At 41.6% G+C, this 25,500-nt stretch overlaps 2 protein-coding genes across 2 annotated transcripts in view; one reads left to right on the forward strand and one right to left on the reverse strand.

Annotated features, from left to right (window-relative positions):
• Positions 1-1,052, forward strand: part of LOC106611120 (uncharacterized) — a 40,004-nt gene extending 38,952 nt beyond the window's left edge. Inside the window, 1 exon segment of the mRNA XM_082978401.1 lies at positions 465-1,052. Coding sequence (XP_082834527.1) covers positions 465-572 — 108 coding nt within the window. The 3' untranslated portion in view covers positions 573-1,052.
• Positions 1,053-1,642: 590 nt separating this feature from the next.
• Positions 1,643-24,502, reverse strand: LOC106579580 (lutropin-choriogonadotropic hormone receptor). The gene is given in 15 exon segments (XM_014159618.3): positions 1,643-2,112; positions 2,114-2,569; positions 2,879-3,136; positions 4,833-4,944; positions 5,876-6,100; positions 6,256-6,318; positions 6,408-6,596; positions 11,575-11,649; positions 12,196-12,264; positions 14,236-14,313; positions 14,640-14,720; positions 14,894-14,968; positions 15,859-15,933; positions 23,833-23,904; positions 24,215-24,502. Coding segments are annotated over 15 exon segments (2,142 nt in total). The 5' UTR covers positions 24,421-24,502; the 3' UTR covers positions 1,643-2,004.
• Between the last annotated feature and the right edge of the window lie 998 nt (positions 24,503-25,500).

A 25,500-nucleotide genomic window follows, 5' to 3' on the forward strand; every position in this document is an offset into this window, starting at 1 on the left:
GAGTTTCAGAAGAAAGTTATTTGTTTCTGTCCATTTTGAGCCTGTAATCGAACCTACAAATGCTGATGCTCCGGATACTCAACTAGTCTAAAGAAGGTAAACTTGGATTAGCTAACACCACATGCCATTGGAACACAGGAGTGATGTTTGCTGATAATGGGCCTCTGTATGCCTATGTAGATATTCCATTAAAAAAAATCATTAAAAAATCAAGATGAACAATGTCTACACTGTATTTCTGATCAATTTGATGTTATTTTAATGGACCAAAAAATAGCTTTTCTTTCAAAAACAAGGACATTTCTAAGTGACCCCAAACTTTTCAACGGTATTGTGTGTGTGTGTGTGTGTGTGTGTGTATATATTCATTGCTTTTTATACTTTCAAGATGATTGATTGATCAATGTTCATGCTTTCTAATGACTGTGTAGTAATGATATACTGTGTGTTTGTTACCACTTCAGATTCACCGCAGTAAGAACCGGTGGAAGTTCTATCTGAAGGATGGGGTGATGTGTTATGGAGGAAAGGACTATGTCTTCTCTAAGGCTGTCGGTGAGGCAGAGTGGTGACTGGGTTTATGTTATGTTCCAATGTCCATACTAGAATAGTTCACTGAGGCAAAGAGGGGTTTGTACAATATCTCTTGGGATGCAATGACAGTACAGTCTAAGTAGCGTGCTAGTGTGAATATTGGAACAGAACCTTGGTCTGTATTTCACCCATGTGGATACAGCCTTGACTTAGTCTTAAATGTGTCCAACAAGGTGCATCAAACATGAATATATTGAGAGAATAATATAATTTGAAGTTAATGGGGAAAACCACAGTTGTTCAGTGAGCTAGAAAATACAGGAATCTATACAGGCTTCTAATCTGAAGAAAAATGTCTGGACGAGAAGTAATGTGTCCGTCCCACACGGCAACCTGTTCCCTATATAGTGCACTACTTTTCACCAGCCACCACAGTGCAATAAGGGCTTTTTGAGTTGTTAATTTTGTTTATGTAACTATTTGTTGTGTAATACCATTAAAGGAGCACTGAGCACTAAGTTGGTCCAAACGCAGAGCGTAGTCATTTTTAATGATGCTTTCTTTATCGTTTATATGTACCTCATTCATGTTATGGTTGCTTGGTCTGAAATGTAAATTCAAATACTTTATTCTGTTTTCACTGACAATGAAATATAAGCATTAATATGAACCCTGCTGTTTAGTTTTTGAAGGTGAATGTACATATAGACTAGGAAAAATGTCACTTCATAGCTATTTTTCCATCCAATTAGCAACAGATTTTCATGTGAAGATTCAAAAATCCTCTTTATGAAATATGCACGTTTTCCCACCAATGGGGTTTCCACCAATATGATTTGTTGTGGATAAAAATCAGTGCGTGATGACAGTGCCCACAATGTACATTTCATGTGGTATAAAAATTACCCAATTGTCATACTTGAGTAAAAGTAAAGTTACCTTTTTAATAGAAAATGACTCAAGTGAAAGTCACCCACTAAAATACTACTTGAGAAAAAGTCAAAGTATTTGCTTTTAAATCTACTAAAGTATCAAAAGTAATTGTAAAAATATACCTAGGTATAGTATCAAGTTAAAGTAGAAATCATTTCAAATGGCTTTTTTTATTTATTTTTATTTACGGATAGCCAGGGGCACATTCCAACACTCGGACATCATTTACAAACGAAGCATTTGTGTTTAGTGAGTCTACCAATACCGGATGACTCCTATTGAAAAACCATTGGCTCAATCTGGAATTTTCAAACACAAAGGGTGTGTTCTCTGCCCAGGCGTTGCTGACGCATGCCAGATCTTACAATGTCTGTATAGGCATTTTACATATTAGCTAACCACATATGTTACAGCGATCTGTCAGTTGACGACACAGTCGATGATGTGGCATGCAGCCATTGGTTGATGCAACGTCTGAGCAGGGCCACGCGGCCAAAATCTCAATGTGGCTCTTCCCTTAGTTCTGACTGGCTGAGACTAGTCACGCACTCCACCTCCCTTGCTGAGGAAGCATCCCTGCATCTTGATGTGGTAGGCATAGAACCTGAAAGAGTGAGGCTGTCTGGGGGATGTAGTTCTACCCTTAGGCGGTATAGTGTGTTGCCAGGTTCTGTGCCCTGTAGAACTGCGCTCTCGTATGGCAACAACTACAGCGACTCAACAATAGACAAATATCCTTCCGAAATGGTCGAGTAAAGATGGTGTAGAGGAAGGGGTTACAGAGGGAGTTGATTGGGTAGAAGAGGACGAGGAGGATCTTGGAGTGGGAGACGGTGATGAGGGGCATGCGGAGACCCGCCGAGATGGCAAAGAAGGAGATGGGTGCCATGCAGAGGAAGTCGGTGAAGATGAGGATGGCCATGCGCTTGGCGATCCTGGCGTCACCGTGGCGGGTTGCTAGGTCGGGGTTGTGGATTGACATGCAGATACGTACATAGCAGTAGCAGACGATGAAGAAGGTGGCGACGTTGAGGAGGAGGAGGGCTACAACATACACCTGGGAGGCTAGGGACTCGATGTCCATGGGCAGGCAGATCGACACCTGGAAGATAGTCAAATATAAAGTCCTTTTTACAACAGCAATTGTCATTAAGTTATTTTACAGCGAAAATAAAAAGGCTGTGAATGTTCATCTACTATATAACACCATGGCTGTTGTGTGTAAATGTAATGTTTGTAAACCTGGGCCTGTATTCAAAAAGCATCAGAGTAGGATAGGATCAGTTCCTAGTCCTGGACTAAAGAGCAATGGAGATTGAAAGGGCTTTATAGTCCAGGACTAGGCTTCATCTGTGTCCGGGAAACCGGCCCTTTGTAAATACGGGCCCTAAACGTAAAAAATTCTGCTGACCTTAGTGTAGCTGCTGACCCCCAGGACGGGAAGCAGAGCGGCCAATAGGGAGAAGCCCCACCCTCCAGCCATCATGATCACCACATGCCTCAGCCGCAGCCTCTTGTTGATGTGCATGGCGTTGGTGATGGTGTGCCACCTCTCTAATGTTATCATGGTCAGCGTGTAGACAGATAGCTCGCTGGCGAACACCGTCAAGAACCCCGCCACGCCACAGCCCCCGCCCGTCTGCCAGTCCGTAGCATGGTTATAGTACTCCTACAATACAACTGTATTATTGGTTATAGACTAGAACTCCTATCATAAAATACAACGTTAGTGCCCAAATCGGAAAGAGTCATTACAGAAATACACTGAACTAAAATATAAACGCAACAATTTCTAAGATTTTACTGAGTTACAGTTCATATAAGGAAATCAATCAATTGAAATAAATTAATTGGGCCCTAATCTATGGAGTTCATGTCACTGGGAATACAGATATGCATCTGTTGGTCACAAATACCTTAAAAATAAAAGTAGGGGCGTGGATCAGTAAACCAGTCAGTATCTGGGGTGACCACCATTTGCCTCATGCAGCGCGACATATCTCCTTCACATTGAGTTGATCAGGCTGTTGATTCAATGGCTGTGCGAAGTTGCTGGATATTGGCAGGAACTGGAACATGCTGTCATACACATCGATCCAGAGCGTTCCAAACAATGAATGACATGTCTGGTGAGTATGCAGGCCATAGAAGAACTGGGAAATGTTTTTAGCTTCCAGGAATTGTGTACAGGTCCTTGCGACATGGGGCCGTGCATTATAATGCTGAAACATGAGGTGATGGCGGCGGGTGAATGGCACGACAATGGGCCTCTGGATCTCATCACGGTATCTCTGTGCATTCAAATTGCCATTGGTAAAATGCAATTAAATTGTGTTCGCTGTCCGTAGCTTATGCCTGCCCATACCATAACCCCACCGGCACCACGGGGCACTCTTTTCACAACATTGACATCAGCAAACCGCCTGCCCACATGACATCATACACGCTTTCTGCCATTTGCCCAGTACAGCTGAAACCGTGAATCATCCATGAAGAGCACACTTCTATAGCGTGCCAGTGGCCATCAAAGGTGAGCATTTTCCCACTGAAGTCGGTTATGACGCCGAAGTGCAGTCAGGTCAAGACCCTGGTGAGGACGATGAGCATGCAGATGAGCTTCCCTAAGACGGTTTCTGACAGTTTGTGCAGAAATTCTTTGGTTGTGCTAACCCACAGTTTCATCAGCTGTCTGGGTGGCTGGTATCAGACGATCCCGCAGGAGGTCCTGGGCTGGCGTGGTCTGCAGTTGTGAGGCTGATTGGATGTACTGTCAAATTCTCTAAAACAACGTTGGAGGCGGCTTATGGTAGAGAAATTAACATTAAAAACTCTGGCAACAGCTTTGGTGGACATTCCTGTAGTCAGCATGCCAACTGCACGCTCCTTCAAAACTTGAGACATCTATGTCAGTGTGTTGTGTGACATAACTGCACATTTTAGAGTGGCCTTTTATTGTCCCCTGCAGAAGGTGCACCTGTGTAACAATCATGCTGTTTAATCAGCTTCTTGATATGCCAAACCTGTCAGGTGGATGGATTATCTTGGCAAAGGATATGGTCACTAACAGGGATGTAAACAAATCTGTGCACAACATTGGAGAGAAATTAGCTTTGTGTGCGTATGGAACATTTCTGGGCTCTTTTATTTCAGCTCATGAAACATGTGACCAACACTTTACATGTTGTGTATATATATATATATATATATATTTTTTTTTTTCTACAGTGTATAAACATTGGAAAGCAAGCATCACATGGTCAGCCACAGTGCAGCCCCTCTGGAGCAGTTTAGGAGTCATGGTAAGTGGTGGTAGGTGGATGGACAACCACTCCTAGTGGTAGGTGGTTGGACTACCACTACCGTACCTTGCGGGAGTGGTAGTCCATGGCTGCAATGAGGAGGAGGTAGAGCCCCATGCAGAGATCTGCGAAGGCCAGGTTACACATCAGGAACTGGGAGACATTAAGCTTCTGGTGGCTGGTGAGGAGAATGATCAAAAATGTTAAAAAGATCAGCAATCACTTGAATATATTTAGCAATTGAAACATTGTTTTAATGATATTTATCTTATTTAAGCAACATGTCTTAGTAGACCACACACTGTCATGTGGATAAGAATTGAGCATGTTCTTTCCCATAGAATGAAATAGATTACAATCCATTAATTCCAATTGGACTGGTTCAGAATTTATCCCTTACTAAGATGACTGCCATTATCCCCACACTCTAAAACTATGTGGGTCTATGCCAGCCAGTCTCGTGTATTATACATCTCGATGTTCTCTCTCTTTACCTGGGTTGTGACTAGGCGGAACACAGCTACAGCTCCTGTTATTTTGCTTTTTGTAGCTGTCACGGATCCCTCCGGAACTGTCTCATTACGCACACCTGGTCCCCATTTCCCTGATTGTAATTGTATAAATGTGCCCTTTGCTTTCCATTGGGCTGTCGATTATTGTTCCAATGTCCATTGTGCCTGTGAGTGCCTGTGAGTGCCTTGTTGTTTTGGCTTCCATGCCACTTGTATTGCGCAGATGATTACGGGTCTCGTCCCGTGTGGTATCATTGTGCGCTTGTGTATTTATTCAAGGTACTCCTCACTTTTTTGTTTGGGTCTCAACTCCATGTTTTGTATATGTGTTTGTTTGGTCTTTGTGCCTGTGATGTAATTTGGGTGAAATAAAAAACCCTATTACGCATTCCTGCGCCTGTCTCCCAATCCTTCACACACAACGTGACAGTAGCAAGTTAGGAGATTATTTTAGCTAACCTTAAGCCTTTTCCTAACCTTAATCTAATTATCCTAACCTGCTCCGTTCATTCTCCTAACCTACTGCGTAAGTATTCCTAACCTACTACTAAGTCACTTCCTGTCGTCGCTGTACACCACCTAGTCAAAACCGTTTACCTGGTGATCAGTACAATCAGCACTGTCATGTTCCCGGCCACAGCGAACACAGTGATGAGCCAGGTGACAGCGCGGAGGAAGGAGTACCCCAGCAGGTCCTCACAGGGGTTGAAGGCATCAGGTTCCGGGGTGCACTGGAAGGGTCCAGGACACAGGCTCAGCTGCAGGTCTGGGTATTGGAGGTTGATGTCGTACAGGTCTGTTACATTGTCTGCTGAGAGGTCCCTGTAGAAAATGGGAAGACAACATGGATCAGAGCATTTGAGACCAAAAAAAAGAAAAGAAAATGTGCAATCAATGGTTAAAAAACAGCATGTCAATAGAGACCGCTACATGTGTTCAGAACTTTCCCCTGATACATGGTGCAATAATTGTCTTACATGCTTTTATCGTCATCGCACAGCCTTCTGAGTTTCGGAGAGAGTGCAAGGACAAACTTTTCCCTTTGGATGGATAAGGAGAAAAACAGGAAGGTTAGAGTAGACTCTTGAATGTCAAACTGTGTGTGTACCAATATGTGATGTGTACCTACCTGTGTTCGCGTCGCCAGGTGTGGAAGGCACAGCAGTGGCTGGGGTAAGTGACTTCTGCCACCTCTAGCTCTAGGAGGCTTTCCAGAGGTGGTAGAGTCTTCAGGTAAGGGGTAGAACGGGCAATCAGGACCTTCAAATGTCCCAAGCCTCGATGGGGGAGGGTGTGGAGAGCTGTGGAGGAGACGTCACTGGAAAACAAATATACAGTAAACACCAGAGTCAAATGTTGACTTTTTTTTTTTTTACAATAGAAACTTAATTGTCCATAGTTATAGCAAACAACTGAAAATTGTCTTCTGCTCTCTTCATTTCTCCCCCAGATATCACACATCACACAGTTGAGTGGAGCAGAGGGTCAAGCTGCAATGGATGAAAAGAAATGAAAGCTCATCCTTTGTTCAAAAATGGCTTTTTTTTTGCCTTCATACAGATTACAATGTCTCATTTCCAACTAATTGAAAATGAAATTTTGTTTAAAGTATCGCCCTTTCTTAAACAAGCCATACAAAGCTGGTTACAATTTCTGTTTTATCCTCCAGAAAAGATAGAACAAATATTACAACAAATGTTATGGTTAAACTCAGATATGACTAATAAAAAAAACATTCGTTATGGAAAAAATGTTTATAAATTGTATTATATTTATTCATGATATTATGAATAGAAATGGAGGAGTTATGTCACATATGCAGTTATCGAAAATATATGGGAATATCTGCTCAATCCAAATTTACAATCAACTGATTGCAGCACTACCACAAAAATGGAGGAGGAAAGTGGAAAAGGGAGAAGGTAAGGAACTTGTTTGCCTGCCATATATTAAAGATACAAATTGGCTGAAAGGAACTGGGATAAATAGAAAAATATACCAATTTCATCTGAGGACAAAAATGTTGACAGCTACGCCATACAGGTTGCAAAGTAAATGGGACGAGATTTTCGATGTACCAATTCCATGGCACATGGTTTATGAACTGGTACATTTACATTTAAGTCATTTAGCAGACGCTCTTATCCAGAGCGACTTACAGTGGTGAATGCATACATTTCATACATTTTTTTTATTTATTTTTTTTTTCTGTGCTGGCCCCCGTGGGAATCGAACCCACAACTCTGGTGTTGCAAACACCATGCTCTACCAACTGAGCTACAGGGAAGGCTGGTACAAAAAACTACACCTGACTCAATAATTTTAGAAAAAGCTGTTGCGCAGCAACTCACTGCCTTCCTGAAGAAAAACAATGTATACGAAACGCTTTAGTCTGGTTTTAGACCCCATCATAGCACTGAGACTGCACTTGTGAAGGTGGTAAATGACCTTTTAATGACGTCAGACCGAGGCTCTGCATCTGTCCTCGTGCTCCTAGATCTTAGTGCTGCTTTTGATACCATCGATCACCACATTCTTTTGGAGAGATTGGAAACCGAAATTGGTTTACATGGACAAGTTCTGGCCTGGTTTAGATCTTATCTGTCGGAAAGATATCAGTTTGTCTCTGTGAATGGTTTGTCCTCTGACAAATCAACAGTAAATTTCGGTGTTCCTCAACGTTCCGTTTTAGGACCACTAATGTTTTCACTATATATTTTACCTCTTGGGGATGTCATTCGAAAACATAATGTTAAATTTCACTGCTATGTGTATGACACACAGCTGAACATTTCAATGAAACATGGTGAAGCCCCAAAATTGCCCTCGCTAGAAGCCTGTGTCTCAGACATAAGGAAGTGGATGGCTGCAAACGTTCTACTTTTGAACTCGGACAAAACAGAGATGCTTGTTCTAGGTCCCAAGAAACAAAGAGATCTTCTGTTGAATCTGACAATTAATCTGGATGGTTGTACAGTCGTCTCAAATAAAACTGTGAAGGACCTCAGCGTTACTCTGGACCCTGATCTCTCTTTTGAAGAACATACCAAGACTGTTTCAAGGACAGCTTTTTTCCATCTATGTAACATTGCAAAAATCAGAAACCTTCTGTCCAAAAATGACACAGAAAAATTAATCCATGCCTTTGTTACTTCTAGGTTGGACTACTGCAATGCTCTACTTTCCGGCTACCCGGATAAAGCACTAAATAAACTTCAGTTAGTGCTAAATACGGCTGCTAGAATCCTGACTAGAACCAAAAAATTGGATCATATTACTCCAGTGCTAGCCTCCCTACACTGGCTTCCTGTTAAGGCAAGGGCTGATTTCAAGGTTTTACTGCTAACCTACAAAGCATTACATGGGCTTGCTCCTACCTATCTTTCCGATTTGGTCCTGCCGTACATACCTACACGTACGCTACGGTCACAAGACGCGGGACACCTAATTGTCCCTAGAATTTCTAAGCAAACAGCTGGAGGCAGGGCTATCTCCTATAGAGCTCAATTTTTATGGAATAGTCTGCCTACCCATGTGAGAGACGCAGACTCAATCTCAACCTTTAAGTCTTTACTGAAGACACATCTCTTCAGTAGGTCCTATGATTAAGTGTAGTCTGTCCCAGGGGTGTGAAGGTGAACGGAAAGGCTGGAGCAACGAACCGCCCTTGCTGTCTCTGCCTGGCCGGTTCCCCTCTCTCCACTGGGATTCTCTGCTCTACCCCTATTACAGGGGCTGAGTCACTGGCTTACTGGTGTTCTTCCATGTCGTCCCTGGGAGGGGTGGGTCACTTGAGTGGGTTGAGTCACTGACGTGGTCTTCCTGTCTGGGTTGGCGCCCCCCCCCCCCTTGGGTTGTGCCGTGGCGGAGATCTTTGTGGGCTATACTCGGCCTTGTCTTGGGATGGTAGGTTGGTGGTTGGAGATGTCCCTCCAGTGGTGTGGGGGCTGTGCTTTGGCAAAGTGGGTGGGGTTCTATCCTACCTGTTTGGCCCTGTCCGGGGGTTTCATCGGATGGGGCCACAGTTTCTCCTGACCCCTCCTATCTCAGCCTCCAGTATTTATGCTGCAGTAGTTTATGTGTCGGGGGGCTAGTGTCAGTCTGTCACATCTGGAGTATTTCTCTTGTCTTTTCCGGTGTCCTGTGTGAATTTAAATATGCTCTCTCTAATTCTCTCTTTCTTTCTTTCTCTCTCTCGGAGGACCTGAGCCCTAGGACCATGCCTCAGGACTACCTGGCTTGATGACCCCTTGCTGTCCCCAGTCCTCCTGGCCGTGCTGCTGCTCCAGTTCCAACTGTTCTCTCTGCGGCTATGGAACCCTGACCTGTTCACCGGACGTGCTACCTGTCCCAGACCTGCTGTCCCAAACCTGCTGGAACCCTGACCTGTTCACCGGACTTGCTACCTGTCCCAGACCTGCTGTTTTCAACTCTCTAGAGACAGCAGGAGCGGTAGAGATACTCTCAAAGATCGGCTATGAAAAAGCCAACTGACACTTACTCTTGTGTTACTGACTTGTTGCACCCTCGACAACTACTATGATAATTATTATTTGACCATGCTGGTCATTTATGAACATTTGAACATCTTGGCCATGTGCTGTTATAATCTCCATCCGGCACAGCCAGAAGAGGACTGGCCACCCCTCATAGCCTGGTTCCTCTCTAGGTTTCTTCCTAGGTTTTGGCCTTTCTAGGGAGTTTTTCCTAGCCACCGTGCTTCTACAACTGCATTGCTTGCTGTTTGGGGTTTTAGGCTGGGTTTCTGTACAGCACTTTGAGATATCAGCTGATGTAAGAAGGGCTATATAAATACATTTGATTTGATTTGATTTAAATTTAAATGATTATATAAATTCTTGCCACTAACAGAATGCTATGTATATGGGGCGTACAACAATCTCAGCGCTGTAGATTTTGTTGCGATGAGACAGAATCAATAGATCATTTATTCTGGTATTGCCCCTATGTAGCTTGTTTCTGGTCACAGGTTCATGGATGGTTAAAAAATCACAACATTCATTTAAAATTAACCTTACAAATAGCAGTGTTGGGTGATCTGGAAAGCCAGTCAATAAATAATATAATAATACTCGTAGGAAAGGTTTTCATCTTTAGCTCACAATCTGTGGATAATATACGATTAGAAAGATTCAAAATGTTTGTAAAACATCCCAGCACAATTAAAAAATATATGGTACATGGAAACCAAACAAGGGAGGTCTATGGTGATAGGTGGGATTAAAGGGTTTGTTTGGTAATGTATTGTTGTTATATATAAAAGTTCCCTGTATATGTAAAATGTGTATGTAAAATGTATAGGTAAAATGTATGTATATGTATCAAAAAAGCTGTAAAAAAAATTAAGATATTTGTCCTCCGAAGAGGGGTGGAGGGGTAAAAAATAAATAAAATCTGCAATGGATGGAAAGCATGTTGTGGGGCCTTGATCAAGGGCCCAACAGTAGGGGATTGTTGTTAGGATGTGAACCCAGCAGCACTCCAGTTGCCAGATCAATATTCCCCTTTTTCCCCCCCATTGTCCGGCCCGGGATTCCAACAGGCAAACTTTCAGCTACAAGTCTAACTCCTTAGTCACTGGTCTACTTACCGCCCCAGACCTAACCCTAACCTAACCTAACCCTAACAGACTTTAACACTCTTTTACAAAAAAAAGATATTAACAAAGTAAAGCAGGATGCAATAAACAACATCACTAGACTAGACAACATGCATACCATTACAATCTCATAAATACTGAGGTAGACCTGGCCGACAAATTGTAGATTACAGCATCAACCTTGTATTGTTGAACATGGATGAATAATCATTATGAAATCCCTCCAATGCACCATAAACCACAAGGTCTCTATGATAAAATGGATCAGTAGTCAGATGTTGTGTTTATGTAATCTTTGTTAAATGTATAACTAATGTGTATGTTTGACATTGTCAGTTATAGGTAGTTAAACAGGAAATACTGGGGCTCTGTGGAGGTCAGTGTGGCAGGAAGGATGTGAAACAGGAAATACTGGGGCTCTGTGGAGGTCAGTGTGGCAGGAAGGATGTCAAACAGGAAATACTGGGGCTCTGTGGAGGTCAGTGTGGCAGGAAGCGTGTGAAACAGGAAATACTGGGGCTCTATGAAGGTCAGTGTGGCAGGAAGGGTGTGAAACAGGAAATATTGGGGCTCTGTGGAGGTCAGTGTGGCAGGAAGGACGTTTATATTATAGGAATAGACTATTATATTGAAGGTGAATTATACATTATGGTTGTCAAAGGAAGTATTCACTTACAGCATAGTTGGCCCTGAGGCCCCCTCAAAGGCATCTTCATGGATGTTCCTCAGATACCTGTTGCCTTTCAGAATCCTACACAAGAAAACAGTGAAATACATGGGATGAGGTCATGTTTGTCTTCATCACAGATGAGCACAAGCCATGACAGTTATATCCTTGCAATAAATGAGTGAAATATGGGCATTTTGCTTTTGGATTCTGATATTTGACCCTTTTGTTTTCTCTTCTCTAAAACCTACACTTTTCTATGGATGCCCAAATGATCCTCATCTCAACTAACTAACTAAGCTTTGTTTGTTTAGACTCCTTGAACGCGATTCTGGCGAGACCAAGACGCTGCTAACGCCTCAGCGTGGCAAGGGGGTAAAGTAAACAACAGGGCACCCAATCAATGTTTTGTCTCACAAGACATTTATTTACGGGTACATTGAGTTTCTTTGATTAAACCAAGCCTTCGACACAACTCTGAAACAACAGCAAAACAAGCTTAGAAAAAATCACAACAGCAGCTCCTGCTGAGAGAGAGTATGTGTGTGTGTGTGTTTCAGGCACTTTGTTGTTAGAACTGAAACTCAGCAGCAGCGGAGGAAATGTTGATTGTTTGAGGGGAATACATACAGTTTATCCAGATTTGTTCCGTTGAAAGCGTGTGACCTGATTTCCTTGAATCCATTTTTTATCATTTTCCTGGAAGAAAAACATTTCTAAGCATTTAATTTGAATTGGTTGTCAATGTCAGCTTCACCGATTTACAATTGCTTACAGACATACAACAGAAAATGATTAAAAAACATAATTTACAAGTGCTGTCCTAAACCTGGACTCAATGACAATTATAATGGTTACCGCAACCAATTACAGTGAGGGAAAAAAGTATTTGATCCCCTGCTGATTTTGTACGTTTGCCCACTGACAAAGAAATGATCAGTCTATAATTTTAATGGTAGGTTTATTTGAACAGTGAGAGACAGAATAACAACAAAAAAATCCAGAAAAACGCATGTCAAAAATGTTATAAAATAATTTGCATTTTAATGAGGGAAATAAGTATTTGACCCCTCTGCAAAACATGACTTAGTACTTGGTGGCAAAACCCTTGCTGGCAATCACAGAGGTCAGACGTTTCTTGAAGTTGGCCACCAGGTTTGCACACATCTCAGGAGGGATTTTGTTCCACTCCTCTTTGCAGATCTTCTCCAAGTCATTAAGGTTTCGAGGTTGACGTTTGGCAACTCGAACCTTTAGCTCCCTCCACAGATTTTCTATGGGATTAAGGTCTGGAGACTTGCTAGGCCACTCCAGGACCTTAGTGTGCTTCTTCTTGAGCCACTCCTTTGTTGCCTAGGCCATGTGTTTTGGGTCATTGTCATGCTGGAACACCCATCCACGACCCATTTTCAATGCCCTGGCTGAGGGAAGGAGGTTCTCACCCAAGATTTGACAGTACATGGCCCCGTCCATCGTCCCTTTGATGTGGTGAAGTTGTCCTGTCCCCTTAGCAGAAAAACACCCCCAAAGCATAATGTTTCCACCTCCATGTTTGACGGTGGGGATGGTGTTCTTGGGTCATAGGCAGCATTCCTCCTCCTCCAAACACGGCGAGTTGAGTTGATGCCAAAGAGCTCCATTTTGGTCTCATCTGACCACAACACTTTCACCCAGTTGTCCTCTGAATCATTCAGATGTTCATTGGCAAACTTCAGACGGGCATGTATATGTGCTTTCTTGAGCAGGGGGACCTTGCGGGCGCTGCAGGATTTCAGTCCTTCATGGCGTAGTGTGTTACCAATTGTTTTCTTGGTGACTATGGTCCCAGCTGCCTTGAGATCATTGACAAGATCCTCCCGTGTAGTTCTGGGCTGATTCCTCACCGTTCTCATGATCATTGCAACTCCACGAGGTGAGATCTTGCATGGAGCCCCAGGCCAAGGAAGATTGACAGTTCTTTTGTGATTCTTCCATTTGCTAATAATCGCACCAACTGTTGTCACCTTCTCACCAAGCTGCTTGGCGATGGTCTTGTAGCCAATTCCAGCCTTGTGTAGGTCTACAATCTTGTCCCTGACATCCTTGGAGAGCTCTTTGGTCTTGGCCATGGTGGAGAGTTTGGAATCTGATTGATTGATTGCTTCTGTGGACAGGTGTCTTTTATACAGGTAACAAGCTGAGATTAGGAGCACTCCCTTTAAGAGTGTGCTCCTAATCTCAGCTCGTTACCTGTATAAAAGACACCTGGGAGCCAGAAATCTTTCTGATTGAGAGGGGGTCAAATACTTATTTCCCTCATTAAAATGCAAATCAATTTATAACATTTTTGACATGCATTTTTCTTGATTTTTTTGTTGTTATTCTGTCTCTCACTGTTCAAATAAACCTACCATTACAATTATAGACTGATCATTTCTTTGTCAGTGGGCAAATGTACAAAATCAGCAGGGGATCAAATCCTTTTTTCCCTCACTGTAGATGAGGTTAAATGAAATCAGCAGTGAAACGATTCTTAGGCTACATGAAACACCTAGATGAGAGACTTCTCTAATCAATGATCTAAACACGTGCTGAGAAAATTAAAGCCAACAAAACGAGTCATTTGCTCAAGAAAGTATGGTAGTTTGGAGTATGGCTGTAAATAAGTAATAGTATTGTACTGATACTCACATGTACACACTCTCCTCTGTGATACCTTGAAAGGCATTGGCAGGTATGCTGTCGAGATGCATGTTATCTCCCAGCTCCCTGCACACAGAAAAGAGGTGGAGAGGATAGGAGAGAAAAGAGGAGAGGAGAAGAGGTGAGTGAAGAGAAGGGCGGAAAGAAGCAAAGAGCAGAGAAGAGATACTAAATATCAGTGCCTTGCCACTGAACGTCATGTCAAAGACCAGGGTCAGTTCCTTTTCAGTGAGGAAAATTGGAATTGAAATTGCAGGGCAACACTGGGGTTGGGTGTATATGATCTTAACATGGGTGTAGCTATATTATCATAACATATGATCTTAAATTATAAGGTAGACCAACATCAACTTGTAATCCAGTTTCAAGTGGGTCAAGTTCTGGATACGTACAGGAAGAAGTTATCCAGTACCACCAAAGAGGACATGGTGGAGAAGTCAGGAAAGTGTATTATTCCTGTGTTACAGATACTCCTGGGAGAGAGAAAAGAGGAGAAGGTGGGAAAGAGGAGATTAAAAAAGAGACAGAGATAACACAAATATATATAAATAAAATGATAAAATTGAACATTGACAAACAGGTATTGTGCCTGGAATTACAGTTGTATGGTAACTAACAATATACTGCACTTGTAATAAAAGCTTACAGGTATCTCAGCCTGGGCAGATCAGTGAAGGCCCCCTTCTCTATACTGATCAGATTTATGATGTTCTGTATCTGTCTAAGGAATAACAGAAAACATCACAATATTAACATTTATTTAAAAAAAAGTTAACATTGATTTCCAATAGCCCAATCAAGTAACATATATTTTTACTCATGAGTGCACATGTAACTCATACTTTTAATGTTTTTGTTACAGTAATATTATATATTGGAATGACGAGGATTAAGTAAGTAAATTATATTCTGCATGCATTGTTGTGTTCAAGGTAGAGTAATGGATTTAGATAATATCTCATTCAAGGCAGACTAATAGATTTAGACAATGGCTCATTCAAGGCAGACTAATGGGTTTAGATAATGGCTCATTCAAGGCAGACTAATGGATTTAGATAATGGCTCATTCAAGGTAGACTAATGGACATAGATAATGGCTCATTCAAGGCAGACTAATGGATTTAGATAATGGCTCATTCAAGGAAGGCTAATGGATTTAGATAATGGCTCATTCAAGGCAGACTAATGGATTTAGACAATGGCTCATTCAAGGCAGACTAATGGATTTAGATAATGGCTCATTCAAGGCAGACTAATGGATTTAGATAATGGCTCATTCAAGGCAGACTAATGGATTTAGATAATGGCTCATTCAAGGCAGACCAATGGATTTAGATAATGGATCATTCAATGAGGACTAATGGCTTTAGATAATGTCTCATTCAAGGTTCAATGAACCACAAATCTTCACATTAACCAGTGTATTACAGTAATGTCAGAATTTATCAGGGTAGAAGGAGACAACACAGTCTAATCCATGGCCTCCAATGGAACAAAACGTTATCTCACCAACTGAAACCTTGACAACTTTGAGATGAAAGTTCTGTAATTGGTGTGTGTGTGTGTGTGCGTGCGTGTGCGTGCGTGTGTGTGTGTGTGTGTGACACTTACATCTCAGCCAGGCTGTGGAGAGAGAGGAATGCATGGTTTCTTATGTTCCTGATGCAGTCACTCTGAGAGATCTCACTGTGGCAGAAAAATACACAGCATAATGTACATTCCCATTCTAAAGGAATATCCCTTAATCATCGAATAGAGATTATGCAGAGCGAAGACTGCAAATGGAAAAGTGAAATGAGAAGTATTGTGATAAGGCCAAGGTGACTAGGCTCAGAGAGGAAGAGAAGCGTTATGTCACTTGAAGAAAAAATGAAGAAATGCAGTGAGGAAGGCTCTAGTGACATGCCCTTGACTGTTTCCTGTCTTCCTGATGATGCCCTTGCTACCCTCCAACCCATCCCACATCCCAAACCAACCTCCCATACACTTCTTCTAGTGTTAATTATACCTTTTTAAAGACCTCCCTACGTTTGACCTTTCTTATTTTTTTAAAGAAGTGACATAACGCTTCTCTTCCTCTTTGAGCCTAGTCACCTTGGCCTCATCACAATACTTCTCATTTCACTTTTCCACCGTACCGCCGACTGATCTGTAATTAACCAACACTTTCCATTTAGATAGCCATTTAGATTCCATCTTAAACCAGAGAATAATTAAACCTAGTGACCCACTATGCTTATATTTTCACCCCAGCCCTGCGTGTGTGTGTGTGTGTGTATGTACCTTCCCTCTTAAGTTGTTGTATACCATCTTAATTAGCGTTACTTTTGGAGAACGATTAAAAAGCCATTTCAGAGCACCATCATCCTTGGAGGAAAGTGAGTCGGTCCAGCCAATGTGAGTCATCCATGACAAGACAAGACCATCTGAACTCCGCAATAGCAAACTGGCCAGTGTGACCTAGGACTAGATTCAATCAGATTGACATAGCAGTTATTTTGGAGGTGTCCGAGGTGGAACTGTGTTAGAACTGTCAAATCCACAAGCGGTTCGTTGCGTTACCTTATCGCGGACACTGCCATTGGATGCAACAAAACATGCATTAGCCTAACATCAATGGGTTGACATTGGAGTTATTATTTCTATAATCTATAGAGCCGACACTTTCTAGTGACGGGTTGTGACTTCTAACGCAGTAGAAAAATAAGGAAGGATGTGGTTGTGACTTCTGATATGGTAGGGATTATAAGGAAGGGAGTGGTTGTGACTTCTAATATGGTATGGATTATAAGGAAGGGAGTGGTTGTGACTTCTAATATGGTAGGGATTATAAGGGAGTGGGTTGTGACTTCTAACACAGTAGGATAATGAGGAAGGGAGTGGGTTGTGACTTCAAACGCGGTAGGGATGATAAGGAAGGGAGTGGGATGTGACACAAAAGCATCCGCTCACCGATACGTCAGCTCATACCCCTGTTACACCTCCAACACGCCAAAACATCTGCTATGCAGATGTTGGCCAATGCTGGTTAACGCTGGTAAACGCTTGATCTGATTGAATCTAGGCCCTAGTGTTGATTTTTCAGTGCAACATTTTGTGAGTTGCAAAGCAACACTGGCTCAGAGAGCGTAAAATTAACTTTATCGATATACCACTATATATCCACTTCTGGACCCTAATTCCAAGTGGTAACTGGGCCACGGAGTAAGCGGTAACCTTGTAGATGTGGACCGGAATACATGTGGTGTCTGGGCTGTCCTTACCTTGATGAGCTCATAAGCTTGGGGTGAACTTCTCTTGGAGAGTATTCAGTAGAGCAATACAGGCAGTCTGCCATGTTCCTCAACGATCAACGTATTATGACAGACTGTTAGCGAGCTATAACACATGCAGGGTTTGGTTCAAGATTACTCAATGTGTCACGTCCTGGCCAGTATAAGGGTTAATTGTCATTTTAGTTTGGTCAGGACGTGGCAGAGGGTATTTGTTTTATGTGGTTCAGGGTGGTGTGTTAGTTAGGAGGGCGTTTGATTTATTATTTCCGGGTTTTGAGTTATGGTCTAGGTTGATGTATTTCTATGTGTAGTCTGGTTGATCTGTTTCTATGTTGAGTTAATTGGGGTGGACTTCCAATTGAAGGCAGCTGTGTGGTGTTGCCTTTGATTGGAAGTCCTATATTAGTTGGGTGTGTTTGTCTGTGTATTTGTGGGAGATTGTTCCGTGTTTAGTGTGTGTAAACCTAACAGGACTGTCAGTGTATCGTGCGTTCGTTTTTGTTATTTTGTATGTTCGTTTTGGAACAGTGATGTACTGGGCCATATGCACTACCCTCTGTAGCACCTCGCGATCGGATGCTAAGCAGTTGCCATACCAAGCAGTGATGCCAGTCAATATGCTCTCAATGGTGGTAGCTGTTGAACATTTTGAGGATCTGAGGGCCCATGCCAAATCTTTTCAACCTCCTGAGGGGGAAGCTGCGTTGTAGTGCCCTCTTCACAAATATGTTGGTGTGTTTGGACCATGATAGATCTTTAGTGATGTGGAAACTGAGGAACTTGAAGCTCTCGACCCGCTCCACTACAGCCCCGTCGATGTGAATAGGGGTGTGCCCTCCGTTTCCTGTAGTTCATGATCAACTACGTTGTCTTGCTGACGTTGATGGAGAGGTTGTTGTCCTACCAGCTCTCACAGTCTCACATCAGAATTAGACATTCATACATTTTTCTCAAACATCAATGTCTAAGTAATTCCAAACGTCAAATTTGTAAGTGTTTAAGGTTAGGTTTAGGCATTAACTACTCATTTTTAAGGTCAGTTTTAAATCAGGCGTTAATGCCAAATTCTTAAATTCAGGCATTAACTCCAAATGGTTAAGGTAAGGGTTAAGGTTTGGGATAGGCTTAAAACAAATATTTAAAAAATGACTTTCTATCACTTGATTCAAACTTACGCCCATCCGCCATTCCTGTCCACAACGTCATAGCAAAACCGAAATCTACTTGAAGGTAACAGCACTCACTGTTAACTCTAGTGGCCAGTTTTCACTATGGTGTTGAACACTGAGCTGTAGTCAATGAATAGCATTCTCAAGGACTGTATGTGTTCCTTTTGTCCAGGTGGGAAAGGGCAGTGAGGAAGACAGTGAGGAAGACATGTTCTTGTTATGACTGTGTGATGTGTTTGTCTCTCTTAGCTAGCTACCTTAAAGATAAAGTAAGTCAAATCACAGGCTAGCAGATTCATTAATTACCAACAACAGCTGCAAATTCCAATAAAACTATATCACATTTTGAATTTCACTTTCCTTGCTTTGTCTAACAACACTGTCATGAATCTAGCAAATAAGTTTTGTTGGTCAGAATGCTGAATTTATTTAGTTTCACAGAAAAAACATTTGTTAGCACATTTCTCACACTGGCTTTAGTCACAGAGGGAGCAGGCCTCCCCAGCCAAGTACATGGGGGTTGCTTAGCAACACGTGCCTCGGTGGGAGATGATGTGTTCATAGCATGACAAATTCCCATCATTTGTGAATCTGTTTGGACCAAACAGCTAGCGTGACAGCTAAAACGTCTTTGAAAAAATAAGATTTCAGCTAATAAGGAGAAGCATCTAACAAAATAACGACATTATGGCATTCACTACATATAATCTATTAAAATATAATAGAAATTTGGGTACATTTGTCGAAAAACTCTAACTTACTCAACCTTTAAGATGAATGCACTAACTGTAAGTTGTTCTGGATAAGAGTGTCTACTAAATGACTAAAATGTAAATAGTAAATTCACATTCGCAGCTTTAGTTCAGTGTGCTAACACAGTCTTGTATCACACAAGAAACCAGGGTTTGATACCCAATCAGTCACATTCTGAGACTTTATTGTGTGTCTATGAGATTCAAAAACAAAAGTGATTAATGAAATTCATACTGAAAACTTCAATGGTAAATGGCTGTGTGATTCTATTTCTATCTACACAATGCTTCATATTCAGACCAAGACCCTCTATGCATATTAACTGTGTGTGTTTACGTTAACACATATACAAATACACTACTGACATATAAGGCAAAACACAGAAAATCTTACCAGATACAAATTAGATACAAATAATCTTCTTACGCAGTACAAGATTCTTATTCACTTTTCATGATTATATTCCATATGCATTGGCTTGTGCAAGCCAGAATGGGTTTCTGTAGCATGAGGCAGCTTGATGTACAAGTACACCCCCTGGACAGGATGTTAGTCTATCACAGAGCCTTAACCCCAATCTATCTCCTTAATACTGAGTGCCAAGCGAAGACACTTTGGGTCCCGTTTTTACAATCTTTGGTATGACTCGGCAGGGGATTGAACTCGCAACCTTCCAGCGGACACTCTAACCACAAGGCCACCGAGTTGGTTCACCAACCATGCTTATTATTTCCCATATAGTAACCAACAATTTGTTGATATGAATTGACCTGCTTTTGATCTCCTAAATAGCGGGTGAAAGGTAATAATACATCACAAATAAAAGTACGCCAAACTACTTCCTCGAAAAGGATGTGTGTATAGGTAACTCTTCCAAAGCTATCCATTCAAAGTGGACATCTCCGTTCCTCTTCTTAACAAGAGTAATTTTTCATACAATATCACACTTTTCACAACAGCTACCAACAGTATGTGTTCCACAACACAAATAAAATAAGTATATAAATATGCACAACTTGAGTATAAACAGATCTATTACACTGAAAAGGCAACCCCAGGGTTAAACAAAAAACTAGTACACTTAGGTTGGAGTCATTAAAACTCGTTTTTCAACTACTCCACAAATTTCCACTCCACAGTCATGGCTTTAGAAGCTTCTGATAGGCTAATTGACATCATTTGAGTCAATTGGAGGTGTACCTGTGGATGTATTTCAAGGCCTACCTTCAAACTCAGTGCCTCTTTGCTTTATGTCATGGAAAAATCAAAAGAAATCAACCAAGACCTCAGAAAAAAAATTGTCGACCTCCACAAGTCTGGTTCATCCTTGGGAGCAATTTCCAAACGCCTGAAGGTACCACGTTCATCTGTACAAACAATAGTACGCAAGTATAAACACCATGGGACCACGCTGTCGTCATACCACTCAGGAAGGAGTCACGTTCTGTCTCCTAGAGGTGAACGTACTTTGGTGCGAAAAGTGCAAATCAATCCCATAACAACAGCAAAGGACCTTGTGAAGATGCTGGAGGAAACAGGTACAAAAGTATCTATATCCACAGTAAAACGAGTCCTACATCGACATAACCTGAAAGGCTGCTCAGCAAGGAAGAAGCCACTGCTCCAAAACCGCCATAGAAAGGCCAGACTACGGTTTGCAACAAATATTGTACTTTTTGGAGAAATGTCCTCTGGTCTGATGAAACAAAAATAGAACTGTTTGGCCAGAATTACCATCATTATGTTTGGAGGAAAAAGGGGGAGGCTTGCAAGCCGAAGAACACTATCCCAACCGTGAAGCACGGGGTGGCAGGATCATGTTGTGGGGGTGCTTTGCTGCAGGAAGGACTGGTGCACTTCACAAAATAGATGGCATCATGAGGCGGGAAATTATGTGGATATATTGAAGCAACACATCAGTCAGGAAGTTAAAGCTTGGTCGCAAATGGGTCTTCCAAATGGACAATGACCCCAAGCATATGTTAAGTTCATTCCTTTCCTCCTTGTCAATCATCATTGGGCCAACGCTCTAGTGGTTAGAGCGTTGGACTAGTAACCGAAGGTTTGCAAGTTCAAATCCCCGAGCTGACAAGGTACAAATCTGTCGTTCTGCCCCTGAACAGGCAGGTAACCCACTGTTCCTAGGCCGTCATTGAAAATAAGAATTTGTTCTTAACTTACTTGCCTAGTTAAATATTGGTAAAATTAGCATTATGACAATATATTTAATTAAATCATTCAAAAACCTTTATTAATGCAATTGCAGACAGAAGTTGACAATCAGGAACATAGCATGCATGTTTCTGAGTAAGTTCTACATCAAACAAAAGGTCTCAAGTTTTTTTATTAAACCGAAGTCCCGCCTTAGTGATGTCACTGACTATGTCATTACCGACCAAAACCCTGCATCCATAGCTATACAAACACAGTGTTTATCTAAAAGCTAGGCAATAAATGTCCCCTCCCCAAAGTTGATTTATTGTGGAATGTCTGAGTTGTCTCTTATCTCCCACACTCCCCTGCAGAGTTCTGTCTCAGTCACACATTATACGAGAGAGAGAGAGAGAGAGAGAGAGAGAGAGAGAGAGAGAGAGAGAGAGAGAGAGAGAGAGAGAGAGAGAGAGAGAGAGAGAGAGAGAGAGAGAGAGAGAGAGAGAGAGAGAGAGAGAGAGAGAGAGAGAGAGAGAATCTGTAGTCTAGGACCCTATAAATGTAAGGAGGGAGGGGTCTTATAACCCCCCCCCCTTCTATTAATATAACATAAGCATAATCAATTATTCTAATACATCAAACATTTGTACAGCCCCAAATCATGACCGCTAGGTGAATCCTGACACATATTTCCAAAGTTGTGGCAAAATGGCTTACTTCTTATGGAACTAGCGTCCCACCTCAACAACATCCGATGAAATTGCAGAACGCCAAATTCAAATTAAATTACTATAAATATTTAACTTTCATAAAATCACAAGTGCAATGCATCAGCTTAAAGATAAACTTCTTGTTAATCCAACCGCTGTGTCAGATTACAAAAAGGCTTTACGGCGACAGCAAACCATGCGATTATCTGAGAACAGCGCCCAGCAGACAAATCATTAAAAACAGTAACCAGCCAAGTAGAGGAGTAACAAAAGTCAGAAATAGCGATAAAATCTATCACTTACATTTGATGATCTTCATATGGTTGCACTCCCAAGACTCCATGTTACACAATAAATGTTTGTTTTGTTCAATAAAGTCCCTATTTATGTCCAAAAAACCTTTTGTTCAGTAATCCATGGGAACAAAGCGCGGTCACAGCAGGCAGATGAAAAATCCAAAAAGTACCATAAAAGTTCATAGAAACATGTCAAACGATGTTTATAATCAATCCTCAGGTTGTTTTTGTTATAAATAATCGATCATATTTCAACCGGACAATAGCTTCGTCAATAGAAAAGGAAAAACACGAACGGCGCGCTCATGGTCACACGCAGGATTCATGTCTGGAAATGTCCACTGTCCTCTCATTGAAAGTGGTGTTTCTCCCTCATTTTTCAGAGTAAAAGCCTGAAACAATGCCTAAAGACTGGCCACATGTAGTGGAAGCCATGGGATCGTGAACTGGGTCATAACTCTTTGTATGGTGGATAGGCTTTCAATGGAAAAACAGCCATTTCAAAATAATAGCATTTCCTGGATGGATTTTCCTCAGGTGTTCGCCTGCCATATCAGTTCTGTTATACTCACAGACATTATTTTAACAGTTTTGGACACTTTAGAGTGTTTTCTATCCAAATCTACCAATTATATGCATATCCTAGCTTCTGGGCCTGAGTAGCAGGCAGTTTACTTTGGGCACGCTTTTTCCAAATGCTTCCCCCTATCCCCAAAAAGTTTTAAGGACAACAAAGTCAAGGTATTGGAGTGGCCATCACAAAGCCCTGGCCTCAATCCTATAGAAAATTTGTGGGAAGAACTGATAAAGCGTGTGTGAGCAAGGAGGCCTTCAAACCTGACTCAGTTACACCAGCTCTGTCAGGAGAAATGGGCCAAAACGGTCTTCGGGCTACCCAAAACGTTTGACCCAAGTTAAAGAATTTAAAGGCAATGCTACCAAATACTAATTGAGTGTATGTAAACTTCTGAACCACTGGGAATGTGATGAAAGAAATAAAACCTGAAATAAATCATTCTCTCTACTGTTATTCTGACATTTCACATTCTTAAAATAAAGTGGTGATCCTAACTGACATAAGACAGGAAATTTTTACTCGAAAATGTCAGGAATTGTGAAAAACTGAGTTTAAATGTATTTGGCTAAGGTGTATGTAAACTTCCAACTTCAACTGTATGTCATGGGTGAAAATGGCTTAATAAATACATTTAATTGATTGATTGAAACTTACATTCTGGACACGTTGATCAGTCCCCTGAAGGCATTGCTTGAAACTTCTGTCAATGGCAGATGAGTTAGTCTTCTAAAAATAATACACAATGAAAAAACTTGTTTTAAAACGTGTATCCTAAGGTATTATGATGAGGGCAAAGCACAACCAGTAGGTACTGTACGAAGCACTCGGTACTGTACTGATGCCCTCATTGTAAATACGAATTTGTTTCTTAATCTTAATCGACTGGTTGAATTGAAAGGTTAAATAAATAAACAAATAATAAATAATCAGCTCGACAAACGTGCATTTTAACAAACACTGTATATATAGACACTATAATTTCAAAATATCTGCACAATTCCTCCTCAAAAACTGAATAGAATTGTAGGCTACTTACAAGTTTCGAATAAACGAAGGAGCGACTCGGGACCTTAGCTGTGTTTCCCTCGTGCAGCTGAGTTTCTCTCCCGCTTCTGTGGAACATGTATCGCTCTTCATTGAACATTCGCAAATGGAAGGACAAGTAAAAGTCCAGCAGGAGCGCACATTCAGGACACCGGACAGCGCGAGAAGAACCCACACCGTCCGCGGGGCTGGTGCCATCCTGTAGTCTATGCTTCCTGGGCACTTTGTCAACCGCTCCCACGACTTGACAAAGAGGAGAAAAGAGAGTACTGGTATCGTTTCCACCTGCCTGCGCTCGTGCTGCACTTGTACCTACTGTATCTTGTGTGCGTCACTCAGCATTAGTCACTCAGCACTCAACAAGGTTACAGTTAGAGCCCAGTCCTGACAGGGTCACACCATAACCATTCTACTCTCCCCCCAACCCCAATTCATGGCAGTTTAATGTGTTATACATTAAATCATGTGAACATGAGTGTGGTTTTATGAGGGGTGTATGAAACCTTGGCGAGGCAGCTGTGTGGCTATATAACACTCATGAATTTAACCTTCAGGCCTGTCAAGCAGTGGACATTAGAACCTCCAAGAGTCTGTTTAAACAAGATATTTTTTTTATTTGCATGGGCGGTGTCTCAATCCATCTCATCCACCTATGGCGGCCATCCGCATCTGCGGTACAAAGTGGCCGAGCTACAGTGGTGTTTGTCAAACAATGAGACATCCCGAAAATCGGCCTTCACGAAAACGGCTGTAGTGTTGGAACGGTTTGGCCTACAAAAAAAATATGACCACTCTCACGAACACGATAGTGGTCTTTACTTTATGACTCCCACAAGCCCCACTTGATTATTCTGAAGTCTGTACCATCCACATGCCAACTTCTGTTTGTAAAGTCTGAACCGTTTGGGCTACAAACTAATGTGACCCCACTGTGGAAACAGAATATTCTCACCAACACAATGATGTTCTCCGTTTTGCTCTACCACCCCCAAGAATCCATAAAGGTTACCAGTACTGGTTTAAAAATGAATGGAAGTATGGAGGTAGTTTTGTCTACCCCAAAAAAGAGGTTAAATATGTGTAAAAATATATATATATTTCCTGAGCTTTTTTAAATCTCCTAGACATAGGACTGACACTTTAAAAAATATTTGATATTTGATGGTCCTAAAATTCAAAATCAAATAGCTAAATAATCCATAGTATGACCATCTTAAAACAATTCCATAAGTCATTTTATAACCCCCCCAACAGCGTAGATTCTGGAGAATAACTGCT

This window comes from Salmo salar, chromosome 01, assembly GCF_965601325.2.
Source record: "Salmo salar chromosome 01, fSalSal1, whole genome shotgun sequence".
NCBI classification, from domain to species: Eukaryota; Metazoa; Chordata; class Actinopteri; order Salmoniformes; family Salmonidae; genus Salmo; species Salmo salar.